The sequence below is a fragment of the Orcinus orca genome, chromosome 10, assembly GCF_937001465.1.
Source record: "Orcinus orca chromosome 10, mOrcOrc1.1, whole genome shotgun sequence".
Taxonomy (NCBI): domain Eukaryota; kingdom Metazoa; phylum Chordata; class Mammalia; order Artiodactyla; family Delphinidae; genus Orcinus; species Orcinus orca.
Window position 1 is genome coordinate 35,857,563 of NC_064568.1, and position 20,152 is coordinate 35,877,714.

At 57.6% G+C, this 20,152-nt stretch overlaps 1 protein-coding gene across 7 annotated transcripts in view; it reads left to right on the forward strand.

The window, feature by feature from the left end:
- The window catches only part of ITIH4 (inter-alpha-trypsin inhibitor heavy chain 4), a 21,305-nt gene continuing 1,153 nt past the window's right edge, over positions 1-20,152 (forward strand). Inside the window, exons 1-25 of one of the 7 annotated variants that reach the window (XR_007479726.1) lie at positions 1-395; positions 2,260-2,379; positions 3,573-3,733; positions 5,735-5,839; positions 5,941-6,103; positions 6,233-6,343; positions 6,840-6,971; positions 7,737-7,853; positions 8,125-8,293; positions 8,390-8,515; positions 8,701-8,882; positions 8,978-9,163; positions 10,713-10,852; positions 11,088-11,242; positions 11,515-11,541; positions 11,824-11,877; positions 12,031-12,084; positions 12,358-12,444; positions 12,972-13,025; positions 13,220-13,246; positions 13,333-13,449; positions 14,561-14,735; positions 15,949-16,103; positions 16,227-16,323; positions 16,754-16,932. Coding sequence is in view for 2 of the 7 variants with exons in the window: in XM_033424587.2 (XP_033280478.1) it covers positions 2,293-2,379; positions 3,573-3,733; positions 5,735-5,839; positions 5,941-6,103; positions 6,233-6,343; positions 6,840-6,971; positions 7,737-7,853; positions 8,125-8,293; positions 8,390-8,515; positions 8,701-8,882; positions 8,978-9,163; positions 10,713-10,852; positions 11,088-11,242; positions 11,515-11,541; positions 11,824-11,877; positions 12,031-12,084; positions 12,358-12,444; positions 12,972-13,025; positions 13,220-13,246; positions 13,333-13,449; positions 14,561-14,735; positions 15,949-16,103; positions 16,227-16,323; positions 16,754-16,823 (2,751 nt within the window). In the remaining 5 variants the exon portion in view is untranslated. Of the gene's footprint in view, positions 2,380-3,572; positions 3,734-5,734; positions 5,840-5,940; positions 6,104-6,232; positions 6,344-6,839; positions 6,972-7,736; positions 7,854-8,124; positions 8,294-8,389; positions 8,516-8,700; positions 8,883-8,977; positions 9,164-10,712; positions 10,853-11,087; positions 11,243-11,514; positions 11,542-11,823; positions 11,878-12,030; positions 12,085-12,357; positions 12,445-12,971; positions 13,026-13,219; positions 13,247-13,332; positions 13,450-14,177; positions 14,736-15,948; positions 16,104-16,226; positions 16,324-16,753; positions 16,971-20,152 lie in introns of those variants that run through there. The other 6 variants (XR_007479727.1, XM_033424587.2, XR_007479730.1 and 3 more) reach the window with 6 other exon arrangements.

Here is a 20,152-nt window from a genome sequence, read left to right on the forward strand (position 1 = left end):
CTGCCACGTACTAGAAAGAACCTTGGGTGTGGAGACCTGGAGCTGATCTGTGTGACTTCAGACTGTCTCTCCTCCTTTTCTGAGCCTGTTTCCCCTTGTATGAGGCAAGGGAGCCCATTGCACAAAACAGGCCATAGTCACACTGCTCAGAGTGAAGCAGGTGGGGGCCTGGGGCTCACCCTTCCCTTGGTTTTCACAGAAGCCATCGAGATGCCTCCAAGGACCCCAAGGCTCTGAGGGACTCAGGATCCTCAAAGCGCCCCCCCCCCCCGCCCCGCCTTGTTCATATTGCCTCCCTGCCAGCTCGCATCCCCTCAAAGACAAAGCCAGGTGGAGGCTCCTCTCTGGCCAGTGGCAGTCTGCTTCCTGAGCTACTGTCCCCTCTCCCAAACAGGGTAAGCCTCCCCCTTGCCACTCCCACAGCTCTGCCTGAGGCATGGAGCACCAGGTTCTCAGCTCATGTGCGATTCTTCCCGCTTCAGGCCTCAGTGTCTCTGTGCGCATGGACCTGTCAGACTCAGGGGACTGCAGAGGCCTGTCCAGCTGTGACAGCAAGACCACAGACAGTCCGGAGATGGACTGGCAGGGTCTGGGCTTACAGTGCCTGGCTCGGGGCCAGTGCCTACAGGGAAGTCCCGCCTGTCCCCTGGGCAGGTGGAGCGGGCTGCACAGAGCCTTTCCCACATTCCTGGCCAGCCCGGCCTCCTTATATAGCTGTTTCCAGGCTGGGTCCATGCTCTGTGCCCCAAGGGAGCAGACCTTCTGTGGCGACCAGGCCTGGGCCTGCTCGCTGGGTTCCTGGGGAGGCTCTTTCCCCAGACTGCTGAACGGGTATGTCTTCCCAAGTAATCCCAATCACATCCATAGTCAAAGGGAGAGCTGTATAGATGCGCCAGAGGTGAGGCTCCTGGCTAAGTCATGCTAAGGAAGGGGAATATTTACTTATAGCCACAGACCCAGCCTCCTTCCCTTGGGGCAGATGCTACTGGCGTTGACCGAGGCAGGGCTAATGGAGGAGCCCCCTTCCCGGCCCTTGCAAGCCTGTCACTGCGCCAGGGTCCCAAGTAGGCCCTGAAGATGGTACCCTTCCCCAGTTCCCACCCCTGGGATAGTGTCACTGAGTCCTCCTTCCCCGACCAAGGATCTGGCACCTGGCCACTTTTCTGAAGCCTCTTTATCCCATCTGTGGCCCCAGACTCAGGAGCCAAGCTTTCCCAGAGCCACAGGGACATAAGCACCAGCTGCATCCAGATCCCCTAGTATTTATTCGCTTTATTGCTACTTGTTATGAAAGCAGTCTTTCAACTTTATTAAAGGAAAATTGAAAAAACATCATCTGTAATCCTACCCCAGGCCCTCCAGCCACCTCCTGTGGTCTGAGCCCACGACACCGGCACTGCCTTGGCGTGCTGACAGATCGGCGTTCTGCCGTTTCTCACTCCAGGCGTGACTCACGGGCTCCCTTGACACGGCTGACCTCCGTGTAGGCCACCTGAACATCGTCCCCTTCAGGAGCTCTGTGCTCTCTCTGTTCCATGCTTCCCTCAGGAGGTTCCCCAGAGCGGGACTTCTGGGCCACCACGTGTGGGCATCTTTATGGCCCTCGGTTTGTATTGCCAAGTGCAGATCTTGTTTCAGAGGCCTTGCTGGAGTTGCACCAAGAGTCCTGGCTAGAATAATGGGGCCCAAAGAGCATCCTGAGGCCCCAGCAGAGAGAAGGGGGGCTCCTTGACCTAGCCTCTCTCATCCCAGAAATAAGGTGTATCCATCCTGCCTTGGCCCCAGCAGATCTTGCCCCACTCAGGCACCCCAAGGGCTGCTTGGTGCATCTGGGGTCCCACTGCCCAGTCACACTGACCTGACTTCCAGGTCCCTGCCTCCTGCAAACCACCCTCTGGCCCTCTTTCCAACCACGCCTGTGCTTCTCCCAGGCTGGGCTTATGGAGAGCAGGCCAGTTCACTGCTATGTCCTCCAGTCCTAGGGAGCCTGTCGGCGAGATGAGCCATGCAAGGGGTGGTGGTGGTTTGGTCGGATTCTGGACCATTCAGAAGGGGCGCCAGCACCTAACTCCCACCTGAGCCTGCTCCTGCTCAGTACACGTTCCCATCCCCAGCCAAGGTCCACAGGACATTCGCAGTTTGCCTGCTTATCTGAGGCCACTGCGGTGTTTGGCTTGCAGATCCCAATTTCCCAGAACCTGCCCCCACAGGGGCGGGGCAGCGAGCAAGTTACAAATTCATTGCGCTCTTCCTCTCAAGTTCAGAAGCAGCCTGCCAGGCACCAGAGCCAAAATGAAGACCCCAGCCCCTGGCCGCGCCTGTGGCGTCGTGCTGGTCCTGCTCTCGCTGGCCACCCTCCAGACCCTCAGGGCCCAAAAGGTAGCGGGTGTCCACGGGTTCCTGTGTGTGTGCACCTGAGCGTGAGTGGGACAAGTGGGTGAAGGGGAGGAGAGCCTCGGTGTGTGCAAGTGAGCACGGGTCGGTGTGTGTGCAGAGAAGTCGTGCTGCCCATCCACCAGGCGCCACACTGAGGGCTCTATGGAGAGTCCCCCATTTACAAGAAGGGGTGATCCCGGTATCCCCAGTTCACGGGGAGGAAGTGCAGCCTAACAAGTTGCCCTGGAGGGCGGCAGTGGGTGGGGCGGGTAAGAATGGAACTCAGGAGCCCAGCTTACGCCTCCTGGCTGCGTGACCTCTCGGAAGTCAGGGATGCTTTCCGTGTCTCTTTTTCCTCATCTGTAGAACAAGGTAGTAATAGAACTATTTAGAAGTTTGTGGTGAAGAGGAAACCTGGAGTGTTGTAAAATGCTGAGTACAGCGTCTGGCATGGAGCAGACGCTCACGTGTAGACAAGCCACACGGCCCGCCGCGCACCTCTGTGCTAAGCACACGTGCGCCACATGGCAGGCGGGCGAGAGATGTGTAGGCTCTGCCTGTTTGCACGTGCCCTTCCTTGGAGACCGCAGACCTCGAGCGAAACACATGCCTGGGGGAGTGCCCTGTGGACAGGGCAACAGGAGAGGCCCAATGCCGCAGGGAAAAGGGGGCAAAGCAGAAGATGCCCAGCCTCAGAGATGGACCCTCCAGTTCTCCCAGCTCCTGCAGGCCCCTGGGGGGAGGCTGGCAGGGGCTGTTTTCTCCAGTCACAGGACTTGCTCACTGCCCTTTCACTGGGCAGAGCTAAGATGGCATGGAAGCTTCCTGACCTAACAGGACCCTCTGCCACTCACCTCTGCCCCAAGGATAAGTAAGTTCCTCCCAGACACAGTGGGGCTCAGGCTCCACCCCCCACCCCTTGCCTGCTTGTTCTCCGAGGGGCACTGTGGCCCCCACTGAACAAGACAGACTGATCCCTGCCCCGTGGCACTGTAGGATGGGGAATGAAGCACACAGCTGCTTCTGATCTGAGATGAAAGTTCACAAATGAAATGCTTCATGGAATTCTGCCTGAGGCTTGATCAGTGTCTCGCTTGGGGTTGGGGGCCAGGGCTTGGTCTGGGACCAAGGTCAAGGCCCACTCTTGAAGAACATTGAACAGTCCTACCCTTTCCTTTCCTCCTCCACTGGTCCAGAATGACATCGACATCTACAGCCTCACTGTAGACTCCAGGGTCTCATCCCGATTTGCCCACACAGTCGTCACCAGCCGGGTGGTCAACAAGGCCAGTACTTTGCAGGAGGTCACCTTCCAGATGGAGCTGCCCAAGAAGGCCTTTATCACCAACTTCTCCATGTAGGTGCCCTCCTGCTCTCCTCCTCGTCCCCCCTCCCCAATCCAGCACTGTGACACCATGGTCCCTGTGCCAGATCAGGAAGAGAGGGCATCTTCCTGATGTGAGATGTGCCAGGATATATGCCTGAGGTGTGTGTGCTCCACCTGCAGGCAATACAGGGAGCAGAGGCTTTAGCCAGGAACTTCATTCATTCTCAGAGACGTTTCCCTCCCTCCCTCTCTCCTTCCCTCCCTGTATCCCTTCCTCCCTCCCTTCCTCCATCCATCCTGCTGTGCCTTCATCCCTCCCTCCGTTGGTCCCTCCCACCATCCATCTCTCCATCTGTTCATCCATTTTCCCTGAGTGCTGCCCAGGTGGCACATGGAGAACCACGGTATCTTTGTGTCTTTGCCTTTGAGAAGTACAGACTTAGGGCATCCTGAGGCCAAGCCCAGGCAGAAGGGAGTCACCAAAAGGCAGATTCCAGCTCAGAATACAGAAAACTTCCTAACCCCTGGGCTGCCCCACAATGAAGCAGTGCCTCAAGGAGGGGGACCACCTCCTTGTCACAGAAGTTCTAAGCCAGGCTTATCCCCCCACACCTCCAACTGGGATACTGCAGAGGGTGGTTCTGCTCTGGGTCAGAAGCTGCATTGGGAGGCCCCTGGGGTTTCTGTGGACTCTGTAAGCAGGTGATGATCCTTACGTTGTCTCTACTGTCCTCCCCCACCCTTCCCGACCGGGTTTTGCAATGTTTACTAAATGCAAGAGAACTCTCTGTCCCTGGCCCCGCAGGAGAGGCAGTGATTGAGGACAGACCAGAGAGAGGCTGATCCCAGAAACTCAGGGAGGGCAATGGGTGAGGCAGAGAGCGAGCATCTCAGGTGGAGTCCCCAGTGCACCCTGGGACCCCTGAAAACCTGCAGTGGGGGTCTGGTCCCTATGGTTGGCTCCTCATCTCTCTGCCCGCACCCCCTCCAGCAGCCCTTGATTTCCTCACCCTGGAGCCAGGCCTGTGCTGCCCAACTTCACAGGCTGCACCCCGCCCCCCATGTGGGTGCCACGGCCAGCAAGTTACGAGGTTTCAGGCCCATCGCATCTTCTGAGGGCCCTGGACTTGCACCCCTCTCTGGGCCCAGCTCTTGTTGCTGCATGAGATAGGGAAGCAGGGGGCAGGGGGCCCTGCTCTGGAATCCCAAATTGGACATCTGGGAGGAGAAGCCCTGCAGCCCAGCAGCAGCCCAATCCCTAGCCCAGAGTTAAATTTGACCAGGGAGGTCAGGAGGGTGTGGAGGAAGGACACTTGGTCCTGAGGTCCTGGCTGCCCCCCCTCCCCCCCGTACACTCTCACCCTCTCACACCACCCCCAGACAGAGCAGGCTTATGTTTGCCTGCCAGTTCACTCTCAGTCCCCAGAAACAGCCACTAGGATTGTCTGCACACCCCAAGGAGCCCTGTCCACCAGTTGTCCAAAACTTCCTTCCCCAGAGGCCAGCCTCTCTGCAGAGTGGCCTGTCCAGTGTTGGAAGAGGGGGCAGCCATGGGGGAGAGGGGTCAGAGCCTTCAGTCCTATGTCTCCACTGGCCTGGGAGCCGGCATCTCCCTCCTGCTGAGTCTGCCCCACGGGGCTGAGTGAACTGTGGCTCAGAGATCTCGCTGGTGGCTGACCAGTTCCTCTGAGAACAGTCTGTGGGATGCAAGGGGCAACTGGGACATGGAGCCCAACAGGAAGGGAGAAGAGAGGCCGGGACCTGCCTCCCCTGCAGCCTTCATCCCAGTTGTTTAGTAAAAGGCATGTTTGCCGACACAGTGCACGTCTCAGGGTAGATGGAGGCCTGCAGAGCCCCCATTGACACCGGGCCCCGCCCAGAGTTGTGTCCACAGTAGGTGCATAATAAACGGGTGGGCTCAGGTAAAGATGGGAGTCAGTGTGTCAAGAGGCACGTGAAGTCCCGGAGGAGGCAGGATTGCAGGGAGCCTCCCCCACCGGGCTCTCAACAACTCCCTCCCTCCTGCCCCAGGATCATTGATGGTGTGACCTACCCCGGTAACATCAAGGAGAAGGCTGCAGCCCAGGAGCAGTACAGTGCGGCTGTGGAGAGGGGAGAGAGCGCCGGCCTCGTCAAGTGAGCCCGACGGGGTGGGGAGGACCCTGTGGGGGTGGGGGCTGCCCCTGCCTTCAGCCACCCCTGGTCTGAGGGGCAGACCTGATGCCCTCTTCCCCCAGGGCCACTGGGAGAAAGACAGAGCAGTTCCAGGTGTCAGTCAGTGTGGCGCCCGCTGCCAAGATCACCTTCGAGCTGGTGTATGAGGAGCTCCTGGTGCGGCATCTGGGAGCGTACGAGCTGCTGCTGAAAGTCCAGCCCCAGCAGCTGGTCAAGCACCTGCAGGTACCTGGTGCCGCCTCCTCTTAGAAGCCCTCCTCACTCTCCTGAGGGCGGCCCCTGCTTCCCCTTCTGCCTCCTGTGGAGGCCAGCCCTGTCCCCCAGTAGACCCAGTAACCCACTTCTTGCCTCTAGATGGACATTTACATCTTTGAGCCTCAGGGTATCAGCTTTCTGGAGACAGAGAGCACCTTCATGACCAATGAACTGGCAGAGGCCCTCACCACCACACAGAACAAGACCAAGGTGGGCCTGCTATGGTCTGCGGGTGAGAGTTCCCAGGGGCCTGTCTTCAGGCTGGCTCTATGGGCCTGGGTTTCCAGAGAGTGGGACCATTGGGCAGAATCTCTGCGCTAAAGGGACTTGTGAGGTTCCTGTGTCCATGCTGTCATTTGGCAGATGGAGAGGGCAAGACCTAGGGAAGGATGGTGGGTGCTGGTTTGAACCCTGAAATCGGGAGAGACGACTGATGTCAGGGTCCCAGGACCAGGTAGGGAGGAGGAGCTGACTGGACGCACACATCCTGAGCCCAGCCTCTGCTTGCACAGATCTAAGAGCAGGGGATTCACTTGTACCCACTCCCCTACATGGAGGCAGTCTATCTGATAGCTCAGCTGGAGAGAAAGTTCTCTGGAATTTGACCCAAGGCTGCCTCCTGGAATTCTCTCTTCAGATGGGGGTGAGGGGTGTTGTTGACATGGCCTTGCTGCTCCTCCCAACTTCAGCCTGGTCATTTTTCCAGGCTCATGTCCGATTCAGGCCAACGCTGTCCCAGCAGCAAAAGTCTCCAGAGCAGCAGCAGGACACAGTCCTGGATGGCAACTTCATCGTCCGCTATGATGTGGACCGGACTGTCTCCGGGGGTTCCATTCAGGTGTGTGGGCTTCAGAGAAGAGCTGAGCCACCAAAAAGTCCATCTACCCTCAAGGACCTGAGCCTGGGGGTTCTAAAAGAACAGACAAAATAACCACCCCTAGTTACCAGTGTGCACCAGGGGCAGCACAGACGGCAAACAGGCAGTTTAGTTGTGTTGTCCCTGAAACAGTTCTCTTTCGGAGGGAGGAAAGTTTGTCTCTGCTGAAGAACTGCCCTGCAGGGTTTCCCTGGTAGCCTTGGCTGCCAGGAGACTCACAGTTCATGTTTATGTTCAATTACAGTACCTTCTTTCACGCAAGTTTCTGGCATCGTTGTGCTTCCCCTTTATTTTTGAACAAATCACTGTTTTCTCGCCCCTTTCCCAAACCACTGGGTCCAGGGGAGGCCAACCCCTCGAGGATCCAGAAGAACATGCAGGAAGCCATAGATGGACCTTGTTTTTGGATTCTTCACTTTTTTGATGGATCTCAGGTTTATTATGTCTGAACCTTTTAGTATAAGCTGCCTCAGATACTAAAACAAGTAAGAGGTAAAGTAGGGGTAGAGTTCTGGTGGGCTATGCATGAGCAGGGAAGCCTGCAAGGGACGGGCTGGACTAAACCCTAAAGTATGGCAAGGATTTGGGGAGGTTAATGGTGGGACAGGGATGGAGGGGGATGGAATGAAGAGAGCAGAGGACCCCCAGGACTGGGGATGAGGAGGCTGGTTGGGGCAGGGCAGGGCTGCAGCTCTTACACCTGGGTGTGTCTCACTCTGGTCACAGATCGAGAATGGCTACTTTGTGCACTACTTTGCCCCTGAGCACCTGGCCACGATACCCAAGAACGTGATCTTTGTCATTGACAAGAGCGGCTCCATGAGCGGCAGGAAAATCCAGCAGGTGGGTCCCATGGGCCAGGCGGGGTCCTGAAAACTCACAGATGTCCCACACCCTCAGCTCTGGTCGAACAGGCAGACCTGCCCTCCTCCATCTTCCTAGGTAGGGGACTCCCATGGGTCGAGGTTGGTCAGAGTTTGGGGCAGGTCCTGCCGCTAGAGCATTCACCATGTCCTCACTGCAGATGTGAGCCTGGGGGTCCAGCCCAAGGGCACATGAGCCCCCAGGGAGGCCCCACTGAGACACCCACCTTGTGTCCCCTTCCCCTGACCAGACCCGGGAAGCCCTCATCAAGATCCTGGGTGACCTCGGTCCCCGTGACCAGTTCAACCTCATCAGCTTCAGTGGGGAAGCAACCCCGTGGAAGCCACAGCTAGTGGCAGCCTCGGCTGAGAACGTGAATGAGGCCAAGAGCTACGCCACTGCCATCCAGGCCCAGGGAGGTGAGCGCCTCTGCAGCCTTGCACGCAACTTCCAGGGCACTGAGCCCAGCCTGGGGCACCCTGCTGGGAGCCACCCTAAGAGTGTGTGCCCCACAGGGACCAATATAAACGATGCGATGCTGATGGCCGTGCAGCTGCTAGAGAGAGCCAACCGGGAGGAGCTGCTGCCCCCAGGAAGCGTCACCCTCATCATCCTCCTCACCGACGGCGACCCCACTGTGGGTGAGGCCCTGCCAGCAGCCCCAGGACGTGCTGCCCAGAGGGAGTAGCTGGGCTCTGGCCCGGCTTGCTGTGGGACCTGGGGCAGGGAGGGGGGATCTCTGAGGCCCCTCTGGCTCTGAGATTCCAGAAATATCTGTTGAGCAAATCACTGTTTTCTCACCCCTTTCCCAAACCACTGGGTCCAGGGGAAACCAACCCCTCAGAGATCCAGAAGAACGTTCAGGAAGCCATAGACGGCCAGCACAGCCTCTTCTGCCTGGGCTTCGGCTTCGACGTCAGCTACGCCTTCCTGGAGAAGCTGGCACTGGACAACGGTGGCCTGGCCCGGCGCATCTATGAGGACTCGGACTCCGCACTGCAGCTCCAGGTGCCCATGCGCCCCTGCTGGGCCACGTGAGCGAGGGATGGCACTGACAGGCGGGCAGACCCCAGCACGGCCCTCATGACACCCCCACCCTGCAGGACTTCTACCAAGAGGTGGCCAACCCACTGATGACATCGGTGGCCTTCGAGTACCCAAGCAACACCGTGGAGGCGGTCACACAGGACGCCTTCCGGCTGTTCTTCAAGGGCTCCGAGTTGGTGGTGGCCGGGAAGCTCCGGGACCAGAGCCCTGATGTGTTCTCAGCCAAAGTCAGGGGGCAGCTGGTAGGTATGGCCAGCCATCCTGGAGGGGAAGGGCCGCCGGGGCAGGCAGTCAGCGGCTGGGTTCAAACCCCAGCCCTGCCAGGCTCCAGCCGGTTGACCTTGAGCAAGTTGCAGAGTGCCCTCTGCCACTTGCAGATGACGCATCCCCACTGTGTTGGCTCCTGGTAGAGGTTCAGTGAGATGATGTGATTTTCTGAGAGCACCTGTGTGGGGCCGGCATGCGGCAGTCACTCCATGGTCAGTCAGTGCTGCTGCTGCTGTTCCCAAGGGCACCAGGTGCTTGGCATCCCCTCCTGTCCTCACACCAGCCCTCTGAGGTTACAGTCAGGCAGGGAGGGCTGCTCCCATTTCACAGATGAGCAGCCTGACATCCAGGCAGAGCAGGCGGTTTGCCCTGGGCCCCACTGCAGCCAGGTCAAGAACCCAGCTCACCGTGTGGCGTCCTGTCCTCGCCCAGCCTTCCCTGCCTCTGTGCCATGGGAGGCCCTCTCATTCCACAAAGAGAAACACAGCACTTCTCTAGGCCCTGGGGATACTGCCCTCACGGGAGAGACAGCATGGGTAAATTGTCACACAAACAAGGAGCTACAGGCTGGATAAATTCGGGGATCAGGGAGGGCTTCCCAGAGGAGGCTCAGCTAAGACTGAGAGGTGAGTAGAGGGTGGCAGAGGCCAGATGGTGGAGGGACGGAGGAATGTTCCAGGCTTGCGTGGCAGGCAGGCAGCACGTGTGGGGAGAATAGCAGGTGGGCTAGGCAAGCGGGCATGGGGGGCCCAGGGCCTCGTCTCAGGAGAAGTAACCAAGTGTCATGATGGGCAGGGCATGCCCTGTGGCCAGCCTGCCCGGCTTCACTTCCAGCTCTACCATCTCCCAGAGGTGAGACCTGGGGCAAGGCACTTAAGCTCCCTGTGCCTCAGTTTCCTGCTGTATACAAATGAAAGTAGGTCACCTCTCCCACACCTGGTAAAGCTGCAGTGGGGATTAAGGTCTCGCCTGGTATAAACACTCCATGTATGTTAGCTGCTGATATCCTGGAGGCCAGGGGTTCCCAAAGTGCAGAACCCAAGGTGCCTTGGAGTAGTTTACAAACAACATGTCTTGGTTTTAGTAGTTTAGTTATGCATTTATTTTAATGTGTTCTGAAAAATAACTCGAACCACAGACCTAAGATTTCACAGGTATTACTGCTCGGGTCAAGACCAAGAGTGTTAGTCTACTTAAAGTTCATTGGAGAAAAACCATCAAACAAATAGCTGTATGTGTGGAGAAGGCAAAATTCATGCAGCTCCTGGTTCTGCGCCTGCTGTGTAGCACCTGGGATAGTTTGCTCCCTTTTATCTCCACCTCCTTGTCATCCTTGGAGGCTCTGTGGCTGAGCCCCTCACACCCCTAAACACACTCCCTACCCTCCACTCTACTCAAAGGAAATGTGGCCTTGCAGCCAACGCTGCCCCTGCCAGGTTTCTCGTGGCATTGCTGGGCAGCGCCAGGCCAGGTGCAGACGCCACACCCTCACTGCTCCTGCCCTGGCTGGGCCCCTCTTTCCAGCACATGGAGAACATCACCTTTGTAACGGAGTCCCGCGTGGCAGAGCAGGAGGAGGCGTTCTGGAGCCCCAGATACATCTTCCACAGCTTCATGGAGAGACTGTGGGCGTACCTGACCATCCAGCAACTGCTGGAGCAAACGTGGGTGGACACACCCTCCAGGGCCCACTGGGGTGGCCACACACGGTCTCAGCACTTCCCCAGGCTCTTCACCGGTGGGGCAGGCACAGCTGGCGCTAGGCATGGATACGGGGTGGCGGTATCGTGTCTGAGTTCCAGACCCCCAGTGGGAGCTCCCTAGAGGGGTCTGGAAGGGAGGGAGAGTCTGACTGGGCACCCCGGGGCCTGCTGAGCCACTGGTTTCCTCCGCCTGCAGAGTCTCCACGCTAGATGCTGAGAAGCAGGCTCTTGAGGCCCGAGCTCTGAACTTGTCGCTCAGCTACAGTTTTGTCACCCCGCTCACGTCCATGGTGATCACCAAACCCGAAGGTCAAGAGCAGTCTCAGGTTGCTGAGAAACCCGTGGAAAATGGTGGGTGTGGCAGCAGAGTTTTGACCCAGCATTTTCCCCAGCCCCTCCCCACATCCCGACCAAGACGCCACCCCTGCCACCCACAGACTCCCAGGAGACTTACCCTATTTCGTTGATGAGGAAACTGAGGCTAGGTCTCCTGACCCCTGCATGTTCACTGCACCTGTGTAGTGCTGGGGTTGGGAAGCAAGGTTAAACAGAAGCACTTCAAATTTATCAAAACCACCCTGACAGTGTATCTCTCTCTTTCTCCCTCTTTTTGTCTTAACCAGAAAACAGACACAGGAACGTCCACTCAGGTAAGGGCCTAATACCCTCTAAGGCTGGCCTGGGTGACTGTTGGTTGACACAGGGCCTATGGTACAGCGACTGTGAGGTTGCTAGCCGGGGCCTCTCCAACCCAGCCCTGCTCAGGAGGGGGTGGCATCTGCCCAAGCACACTGGTGCATTTAGTTACCTGTTCATTCATATTGGTTGCCACTCAGGCCCTGTCCTGGACACTAGGGCCACAGACCCCCATCCCACTGGGGGCCCCAGAAAGGCACATCCAAGAAGCAAACCCAGGTCTCTCTGATTTCCAGGTCACACTCTCTTCAGATATCATTCCGTGGGAGGCAAAGCGTCCAGAGTATCAGGTAGCAAAAGAGGACAGGATAGAGGAAGGGGCTGTTTACGGAACCTTGAACCTGGCCACAGACTGGGCTCTGCCCTGGCTGTTGGGGGGAGTGACTCTTGTCTCGCCTAGCTGGTGGCAGGGCTGGGACTCAAATCCAGTTGTGTCCGATTAGGAGGCAGCAGTGCAGACCCTGTCTTTTCTAAAAGAAGAGGCTGGAGAGGACAAGGTAGTTTGAGGGGCACTGCCAGAGTGGGGCAAGGGGGGCCGATATCCCAGCAGGGAGGAGTTCAAGAAGGGTCCATTGTTCCAGCTTTGAATTTCTCCCAGAATGGCGGGTGTGGGGAGGGGAGCCGTTTGCCTTCTCCACATCCCTCTTCTGGGGTGGGTCCCAGAGCCATGGGTGTGGGGACCCATGGCACTGCTTGAGAAAAGACTGCATGTGTCAACTTTTCCAAAACTGGAGTTTTCGATAAACTGTACAATTTCCCCACGAGATTAGGACCACCTGGACCTCTTCATCCTCCTCATCTTCCTTATCCACCCCACCGTACGCCCTGGAGACCAACGCCACCAGACGTGATGCCACGTAAGCCGCTTTCTGACCCTCTGAGGGCCTAGTTTCCTCAAGATGAACCTGCCCATAGAGTTGGATAAGATAGAGCACCAAGCACAGGGCTAGGCACAGACCAGGGAGAGTTGCTGTAAGGTATGACATTACATAACGTGTCCTTTATTTTTACTTAATTGGATTCATCACACTCTGGAGGCTGGCTCAGGATGGAACGTTCTAGAAAGGGAAGATTTCCTCCATTCCCAAAGCCAGGAGTAGTCCCTTGAGCTGTTTCTGATCTCCAAATCTGGACTCAGACACAGCCGCAGGGCCCGGCTGGACCCTGTCTCCTCAGCGTTTTCCCTAATAGCATGCTCTTCTGGTTGAAAAATCTCTTTGCAAAGGCTCGTCCAGATTGGGTGTAGGTGTGGCAGGGGTTGTGGTATTGGAGCTTGGTGGGTGGCAGGTGGCAGTGATGGCTGGAGGGCTTGCCGATTGCTTTGAATCCTGACTGCCTTCTCCCTTTCTGTTCCTGGCTGTTCCTGCACTAATGCCTGCGTCAGGGCTATCAGCTACCTCATTTCTTGATGAACATGACATGGACTTAAGAATCAAAGGTACCTCCAGGCAGCAATAGATTCTGGCCCTATAGCAGGGAGAGCCTGGGAGGGGAGAGCCCGGGGAGCTCTGCCACCTGTCGCGTGGGCTTCTCGATGGAGAGGGAGCCCTGCCACACCCATCTGCTACTCCATTCCTCAGCCCACCCCTCCCAGGAAGGGGCTGCCTAAACCCAGACTTTTTCTTCTTTCAGAAACAACCACGGCATCCCCACACCACGGTAAGTGCCAGCTCCCCTCAGCCCCCCTCACCGTCCTCACCCCCAGCCTGCTCTACCTGCCCCCAGAACCACACCTGCTGTCCCAGCCCCCATCCAGCCTCCTTCTGTCATCCTGCCGCTGCCTGGGCAGAGCGTGGACCGGCTCTGTGTGGACCTCAAGCGCTCTCAGGGACCGACAAACCTGCTCTCAGACCCTGGCCAAGGTGAGAGGTGCACACCCAGTCATACACCCAGAGAGACCCGGGCACCATGCACCCCCAACTTCCCACCCCAGAAAAAACGGTGGGAAACCTGCCCACAGAGACTCACGGGCAGTCCTCGTCCCAGGTAGTAACATGGCCAAGCCCCTGAGCACCGACACTTGTGCTCATACGTCTTCCCCACACACCTTTCACTGGGCACCACATATGCAGGCCTGAGTGGCCTGCACCCCAGGATGACCAGATGTGGGCTTACCCCCAGGCACTGCCATACTTCAGGGTTGGGGAGACAGGCCTGGGCACAGAGCAGCACAGGGGCCTGTCGTCCGTGCCCAGAGCGCCATGGAGACAAGCCCAGAGGAGGAGATGAGAGCTGTCCTAGGGTCAGGGGAGGCTGCACAAGGTCATATGGGGGTGACTGGGCCTTGGCAGAGAAATGGGGGGTCCACAAGGTCGAGGAAGGGGTAGGCAGAAGCACAGAGCCCTGAAGGAAGCTGGTGGGGCTGTAGGGGGTGTGGAGGAAACAAATGCGGGGAGGAGGTAGGTGCGCTGGCCAGACCTGACCCCGAGTCCCCAGAAGGGTCGAGCTGAGCTGTCAGGTCAGACGTGGGGACACACAGCACTCGGGATGCTCAAATGCACACCTGCAGAGCCACTCACAGTCAACGAACATCTACGGCCCCCTCGTTTCCCCCAGACCTCACACACTGTCTCCCGCTTCATCACGCCAGGCCCAGAGTCTGTTTGCTCCCTGAGGCTAGGGAGCACTGATTTTCCCTCCCACTCTTGGCCACGGTGCCCAGCTCAGGGTCAGGCACGCTGCAGGGGCTTCACGCGCGTTTACTGACTTCACACGAGACCTCCCTCCTCAGAGGGCTCGTCTGAAGATGGCTGTCACCCAAGACGTGGGGGCCCCTCCAAAGCTATAGGGAACCAAGGGATGAGTGGAAAGACTGTGGGAAGCAGGCCCGTGGTGTGAGGGGAGGCTGGGGAAGGGGACCGGAGGTGAGTGGGTGAAGAGCGGCTCGGGGGGTTGTAGCCGGAGGGACCACCTGTTCAGGCCAGTGCCCAGCTGGGACCACAGCTTCGACCTCTCTGCTCCCGGCCCTCTCAGGGGTTGAGGTGACTGGCCACTATGAGACAGAGAAGGGCCACTTCTCGTGGATTGAGGTGACCTTCGAGAAACCCCAGCTGCAGGTTCGTGCATCCCCTGAGCACGTGGTAGTGACTCGGAACCGAAGAAGCTCTGCATACAAGTGGAAGAAAACTCTGTACTCGGTGATGCCAGGGTAAGCCACAGGCTGGGGACCGGCAGTGACCCCTCACCCCACGTTACGCCACAGGCCTGGGGACGGAGTGGCTGGGCATGAGTCCTCTGCAGTGGGCCGCACCCACAGGAGGGGCAGAGATGCACAGAGCCCTGTACCTACCCCTTCTGCTCTGGAGGGTGCCAAGGGGTTGTCCCGGGGACCTGGCTACCCTCACACCTAACCCAGGTCACTGTCCTGTGCAGGGGATGATGTGGTTTGGAGCTGCTCTGCTGAGTGGCCCTAGGCAGGCTGCTTAGCCCCTCTCACTTCTAACTAGGGATAATCATCCGGCCCTGAGTCGGAGGGCTGAGGGGATGGTCCAGTGAGAGAATGTGGTCGGGGAGCACTTTGCCCACAGACAGTACGGTGCCCACTGGGCATGCGGGAAGGTGCGCTCGCTATGTGGTGAGGTAACCCTGAGAACGAGAGGTTGGAGAGTGCTGTCCATCAGGGGAGGTTATAATTGTCATCCTTAACTTTGAAGCTCTATTAAGGAGAGACAGGTCCCTCTGACATCAACACCGGGCAGCTGGGAGGTACTGGAGAAGGATGGCGACCTCTTCTTGTGGGGCTTCCCCTGTGTGGAGCCTTGCAGAGGTAGCTCTCCTGCTCTGGGAGTCACGAGGGGCCTGGGAGAGAGGCCAAGGACCCTGGCCCTCTTCGAGCCGTGTTCTCTGAGCCCCCAGCCTGTGCTGAGTATGTTGTCCGCTCCCTCTTACCCAGCCCCTCCGAAGAGACTGGTTCCCACTTGATACATGAGTGCACAGCTGGCAAATCTGAGGGGCTCACCTGAAAAGCTCCCAGTTTCATAAAAGATCTTAGTTTCCTGCTATCTGGTAGGCACACAAAGATCAATAGCATTTCTGTGCCTTGGACATACACACTAGAAGATGGAATAAAGGATTCCTATCAATCGTGGTGATTGAACGTCCACATACTTTCATGAGCTGCAGAAGATGCACATAAAGAATATATAAAATGCTGGGATAACCAGGTATCAGTAAGTTAACCTTGGTCCCAGTTGACTGAGGAAACTGAAGCCCAGAAGATTGAAGGAACCTTCCACCAAAGGCCACACTAGGAGATCCTGAGGACAGGAGGGCAGCCCCTGCCCACTGCCATGCTGCTGCCCACGCCCCCTGTGGGCACCTCCTTGCCTCCCTTCCTGCTCAGGACACAGGTTTCCCCACAGTCTCAAGATGACCATGGACAAGGCGGGGCTTCTGCTGCTCAGCAGCCCTGACAGAGTGACCATCGGCCTGCTGTCCTGGGACAGCCCTGGGGCGGGGCTCCGGCTCCTTCTGCGGGACACTGACCGCTTCTCCAGGCACATCAATGGGACCCTTGGTACGTGGCTCGGGACGTCATCAAAAACCGCCTCTGCCTGTGAACAGGCAATGCCATCACCTCTGCACGTCCCCCAGCCTCCCTCCGTCTTTATTCCTCGCTGACCCGCCCTTTGTGTCTCAGGCCAGTTTTACCAGGACGTGCTCTGGGAGCCCCTGGCAGCAGCAGATGACAGCAAGCGAACACTGAAGGTCCAGGGGCATGACCACTCTGCCACCAGGTGACTCAGCACAACAGGCCACTGAGCCCGGCCAGGGGTGGGGCTGGGAGCCGGGCTCTGAGACCCCCACTCCTCCTCTGTCCCTGCCTGGGAACTAGACAGTCAGGTGTCAGGTTAGACAAGTCTGACCCAGCTTTCAGTGGCCCCACAAAGGATGGTCAACTCAGACCCACAGAAAACATACCAGCCCAGAGATCACTAGAGTGAGTTGGGAGTAGTAGGAAACTCCCCCTGAATTCCTAGAGCCCTGGCCCCTGGAGACCACACACAGCTGGGTGCCCTTGGGTGGCCAGGCCTTGTCAGCCTGTGCTGGAGGGAACTCTAAGGGACCCCAAGACCCTCCACCTTCCACATTCCTATCCCTAGCTGTCTCCCTCTCTTCCCACCCAACCTGAGACATGCTGACCACCTGTCTGTCTGTCCATCCCAGAGAGCTCAAGCTGGACTACCAAGAGGGGCCCCCGGGAACGGAGATTTCCTGCTGGTCTGTGGAGCTGTAGTTCTGATGCAAGGAGTTATGCCCACCCACCGTGCCGCCTGCTGGGTGCAGATGGCTGCCACCCTGCGACCACAGGGCCACCTATGGGTCCTGTAACATCATGGGGAGAGGTATTTGCGCTCATTAAAATAAAGACAGGTGGTGTGAACCCAGGGAGTGGGCATCTCTGGTCCCATCTGGCCAAATCCCAGAGCCTCAGGATCACATCCTGGACACGTAGCGTGTGTAACATTAGAATCATCCGCCATCAACCCTGCAAAGGCCTGAGGCCAGAAAGGCCCGTGGAGAGCTTTCAGTCTGGTCCCTTCATGTCTCAGGCAGGGAAACTAAGATTTAGAGAGATTTAAACCACCCAGTCAAAACGTTGCTCTTGCTGGGGGCCTAGGGCAGGAGAACACTCCTGGGAGCAGCGTTCACTCTGCTTTATGGTGACATGGTCCATGAAAACCAGTTTTGACTCAAAAGAAGAAAAGTGACCTGGGTAGAAGTTCGTCATTCTCAGCAAACTTTTGGGCCCTTTTGCAGTGGGATTTGCCAGACATAATTTGATTTTCACACCTGTGCTCAGGAACAGGCCTGTCTTCTCACCACCTTGCAGAGAAGCTGGCAGTGGAAGACAGAGGAGTCAGAGATGAGGCCCCAGTCCCAGGAGGGAAGCAAGGGTCTGTTCCCAGGAGCTTGGGCTGTTGAGGGTCTCCTCTCCTGTTTGTGCCCCAGGGTTAGGCACCCCAAAGATTCCACCCAATTCTTGCACAGGCAAAGCATACTTTCAAAACATTTATAATTATTTCACCTACTTCTTCAAAAATGACACAAGTCTTTGGCTTACAAATAAAAAGCATAAAGAGAATAAAACCAAAAAACATGAGAATGAAAATAAGAGAAAAGAGCCAAGCAGGAGGAGAGTTAAATCAGAGACACCAGGGTAGGGGAAGCTGTAGAAGCAAAAAAGCTTTGCTCTGAGCTTCCTGGCAGCCAGAGTAAAGCAGAAAATGAGTTCATTTGCTTGCTGAGAGGGAGCAAGCCAGATCAGGGAGAACATTCTTTTCCCAGCTCTTGAGCTATACAGGGTGTTTGCTGAGTAAGTCTTTCTAGAAGGGTAGAAGAGAGGCCGGTGGGAGGGAGGGGTCTTCAGCAGCAAGTTTGCCCAACACTCAGGAACACTCTTTCCTGCACTACTGCCTCCCCATCAAGCCTGGGTGGCAGGCAGGGGTCTCAGGCAGAGTCACTTTGTGAAGGTCGCTCAGAGGGGCTCAGACAAGAGTTCTGTGAGACAAGGGAGCAGCTTTGGGGGCTCCGCTGGACTTGCTGTGGGGCTGGCCCTGACATAGCGGAACGAGACGCTGCCACCTGGGCTGGGCTGTGGCATTTGTGCCACAACAGCGGGGTCCTGGGTGACTTTCTGGCCCAGCCAGCACCTGAAGTGCGTGAGTTCTCTGTGAGCAATTGGAAGTAGGTCCATGCATGTCACTGTTTTGTTCACTGCATGCTTTCCAGCACCTGCTTGGTCCAGGCCCTGGGCCGAGTGCTGCAGGTACATTGGGCACCTGACAGACACAGCTGCCACCCAGAGGACAACCAGGTGCCACAAGGAGCCCAGAGGGAGGCATCTTGCCCAACCTGAGAAATATCAGGGGAGGCTTCCTGGTAGTGTCATGGTTGGGACTGGACTGGAGTTGAGTTTTGAAGAATAAAGAAAAGTTAGCCCAGTGGAAAAGGAGGGCAGGGACACCAGGGCCAGAGCCAGGACACTGCACTGAGTCCAGGAAGGTAAAGGGAAGCGGTGCTGTGGGGTGAGGTGGAAGGGATGCTGGCGAGGTGGGGAAGCAGCCCCAGGCCAGCACCAGTTGCATACACCTCGCCATGGAGCTTGGCTTCTATCCTGAAAGCCCAGGGAGCCTTCACAGGCTGTAGGCAGGGACAGGCACAGCCAGGACAAGGTGGGACTGGGCAGAGGACAGACCTCCCTGACTGTGTGTTGGGGGAGGGGGCAGCATTTGGGCTGGGCACATCCTGCTGCCCCTCTCCCAGCCCGCTGGGTTTTGTTGCTAGCTGGAGCAGCAGGACCTTTAGATAGGCGCCTCAGGAGGACCAGAAACTACCATGCTGATGCCTTTCACACGCTCCATCTGGCAGGATCCTTCTCCCCGTTTCATAAGTGTGAAAACTGACCTCAAGATGACTGGCTTAAAGCTACATGGCTCCTCAGCCGACCTGGGACTGCCCACTTTAGGGTGTCCCATCCCAGGCCCGGGCCCTTTCTGCCAGCCCAGCCTGGACCTCTGCCGCTTTCAGTCCAGGGCCCTGTCTCATGTGGCCCTCTCTCTAGAGCGGTAACAGCGCCTCGGGGGCTCTTCTGGTGACAGATGTTCCCTCCTGGATTGCCCTTCTCCAGCCCTCTCCAGGCCCCCAAGCCAGTGTGGGCCCTGGGCAACCCTGTCCTGGCTCAGACAGAGGGGCCCCTCGAGCGGGAGGTAGCAGAACTTCCTGGTGAGCCATGGCCAGACCCCACTCCACCCCACCCCGCTGGCATTCGAGACCCTTCCCAATCTGATTGCAACCTCCTCCGGTCTTACTGTGTCCCCCACTCTGCCATAAGTGAAGCCACCCAATACTTCCTTCAGCCGGGTACCTTCCGCCCAGTGTGCCGTCAGCCCCTCAGGCAGAGAGAACAGCAGAGGCAAAGGATCTGGGGAAGGAGGGGTTGTGTTTGCAGAACTGGAAGCAGTTTGTGTGCCTGGAACGCAGACAGTGAGAGGGAGAGACCGCAGGAAGGACTTTTGTCTTTGTCCCAAGAACCCTGGGTGGGAGATGTCATTTATAGGGTTTCAGACAGGGAATGATGACCAGGTCTGCACTGCAAAAAAGCTGTCTCTGGAAGCAGGAGGGCTGGGGAGGGGCAGTTGCTGCTGTCCGGGTGGGAGAGGGTTGTCCAGGCTGAGAGCCCTCAGAGCCCCTTCTCTAGGAACCTCTGGCTGACCCCCACCCCACCCAGGAATTACTGAGTGTGCAGCAGGTGGTCACCATGAGGAGTGATTGGAGGATCCCAGGGGTCCCCAGCCCAGCTGAAGGGAAACTTGGGTACCCATGCAAGCAGGACCTGCGTTATTCAACTATGTGCTCCCAGATCCTACCCCAGAATGTTGGGTTTACCTGCTGAATAGATGGGTTGTTGGGGGGAGCGGGGGATGGGCGGGCAGATGGATGGCGAGATGATTAGAGTCGCAGGGTGGGTGGCGTGCACAATGAGCTGCAGGCTGGGTCTGCCCTGGAGCACTCTTTGCTCCTGAGTCGTAGAAGGAGCTTCAGGCCTAAAGGTCCTGGTAAGAG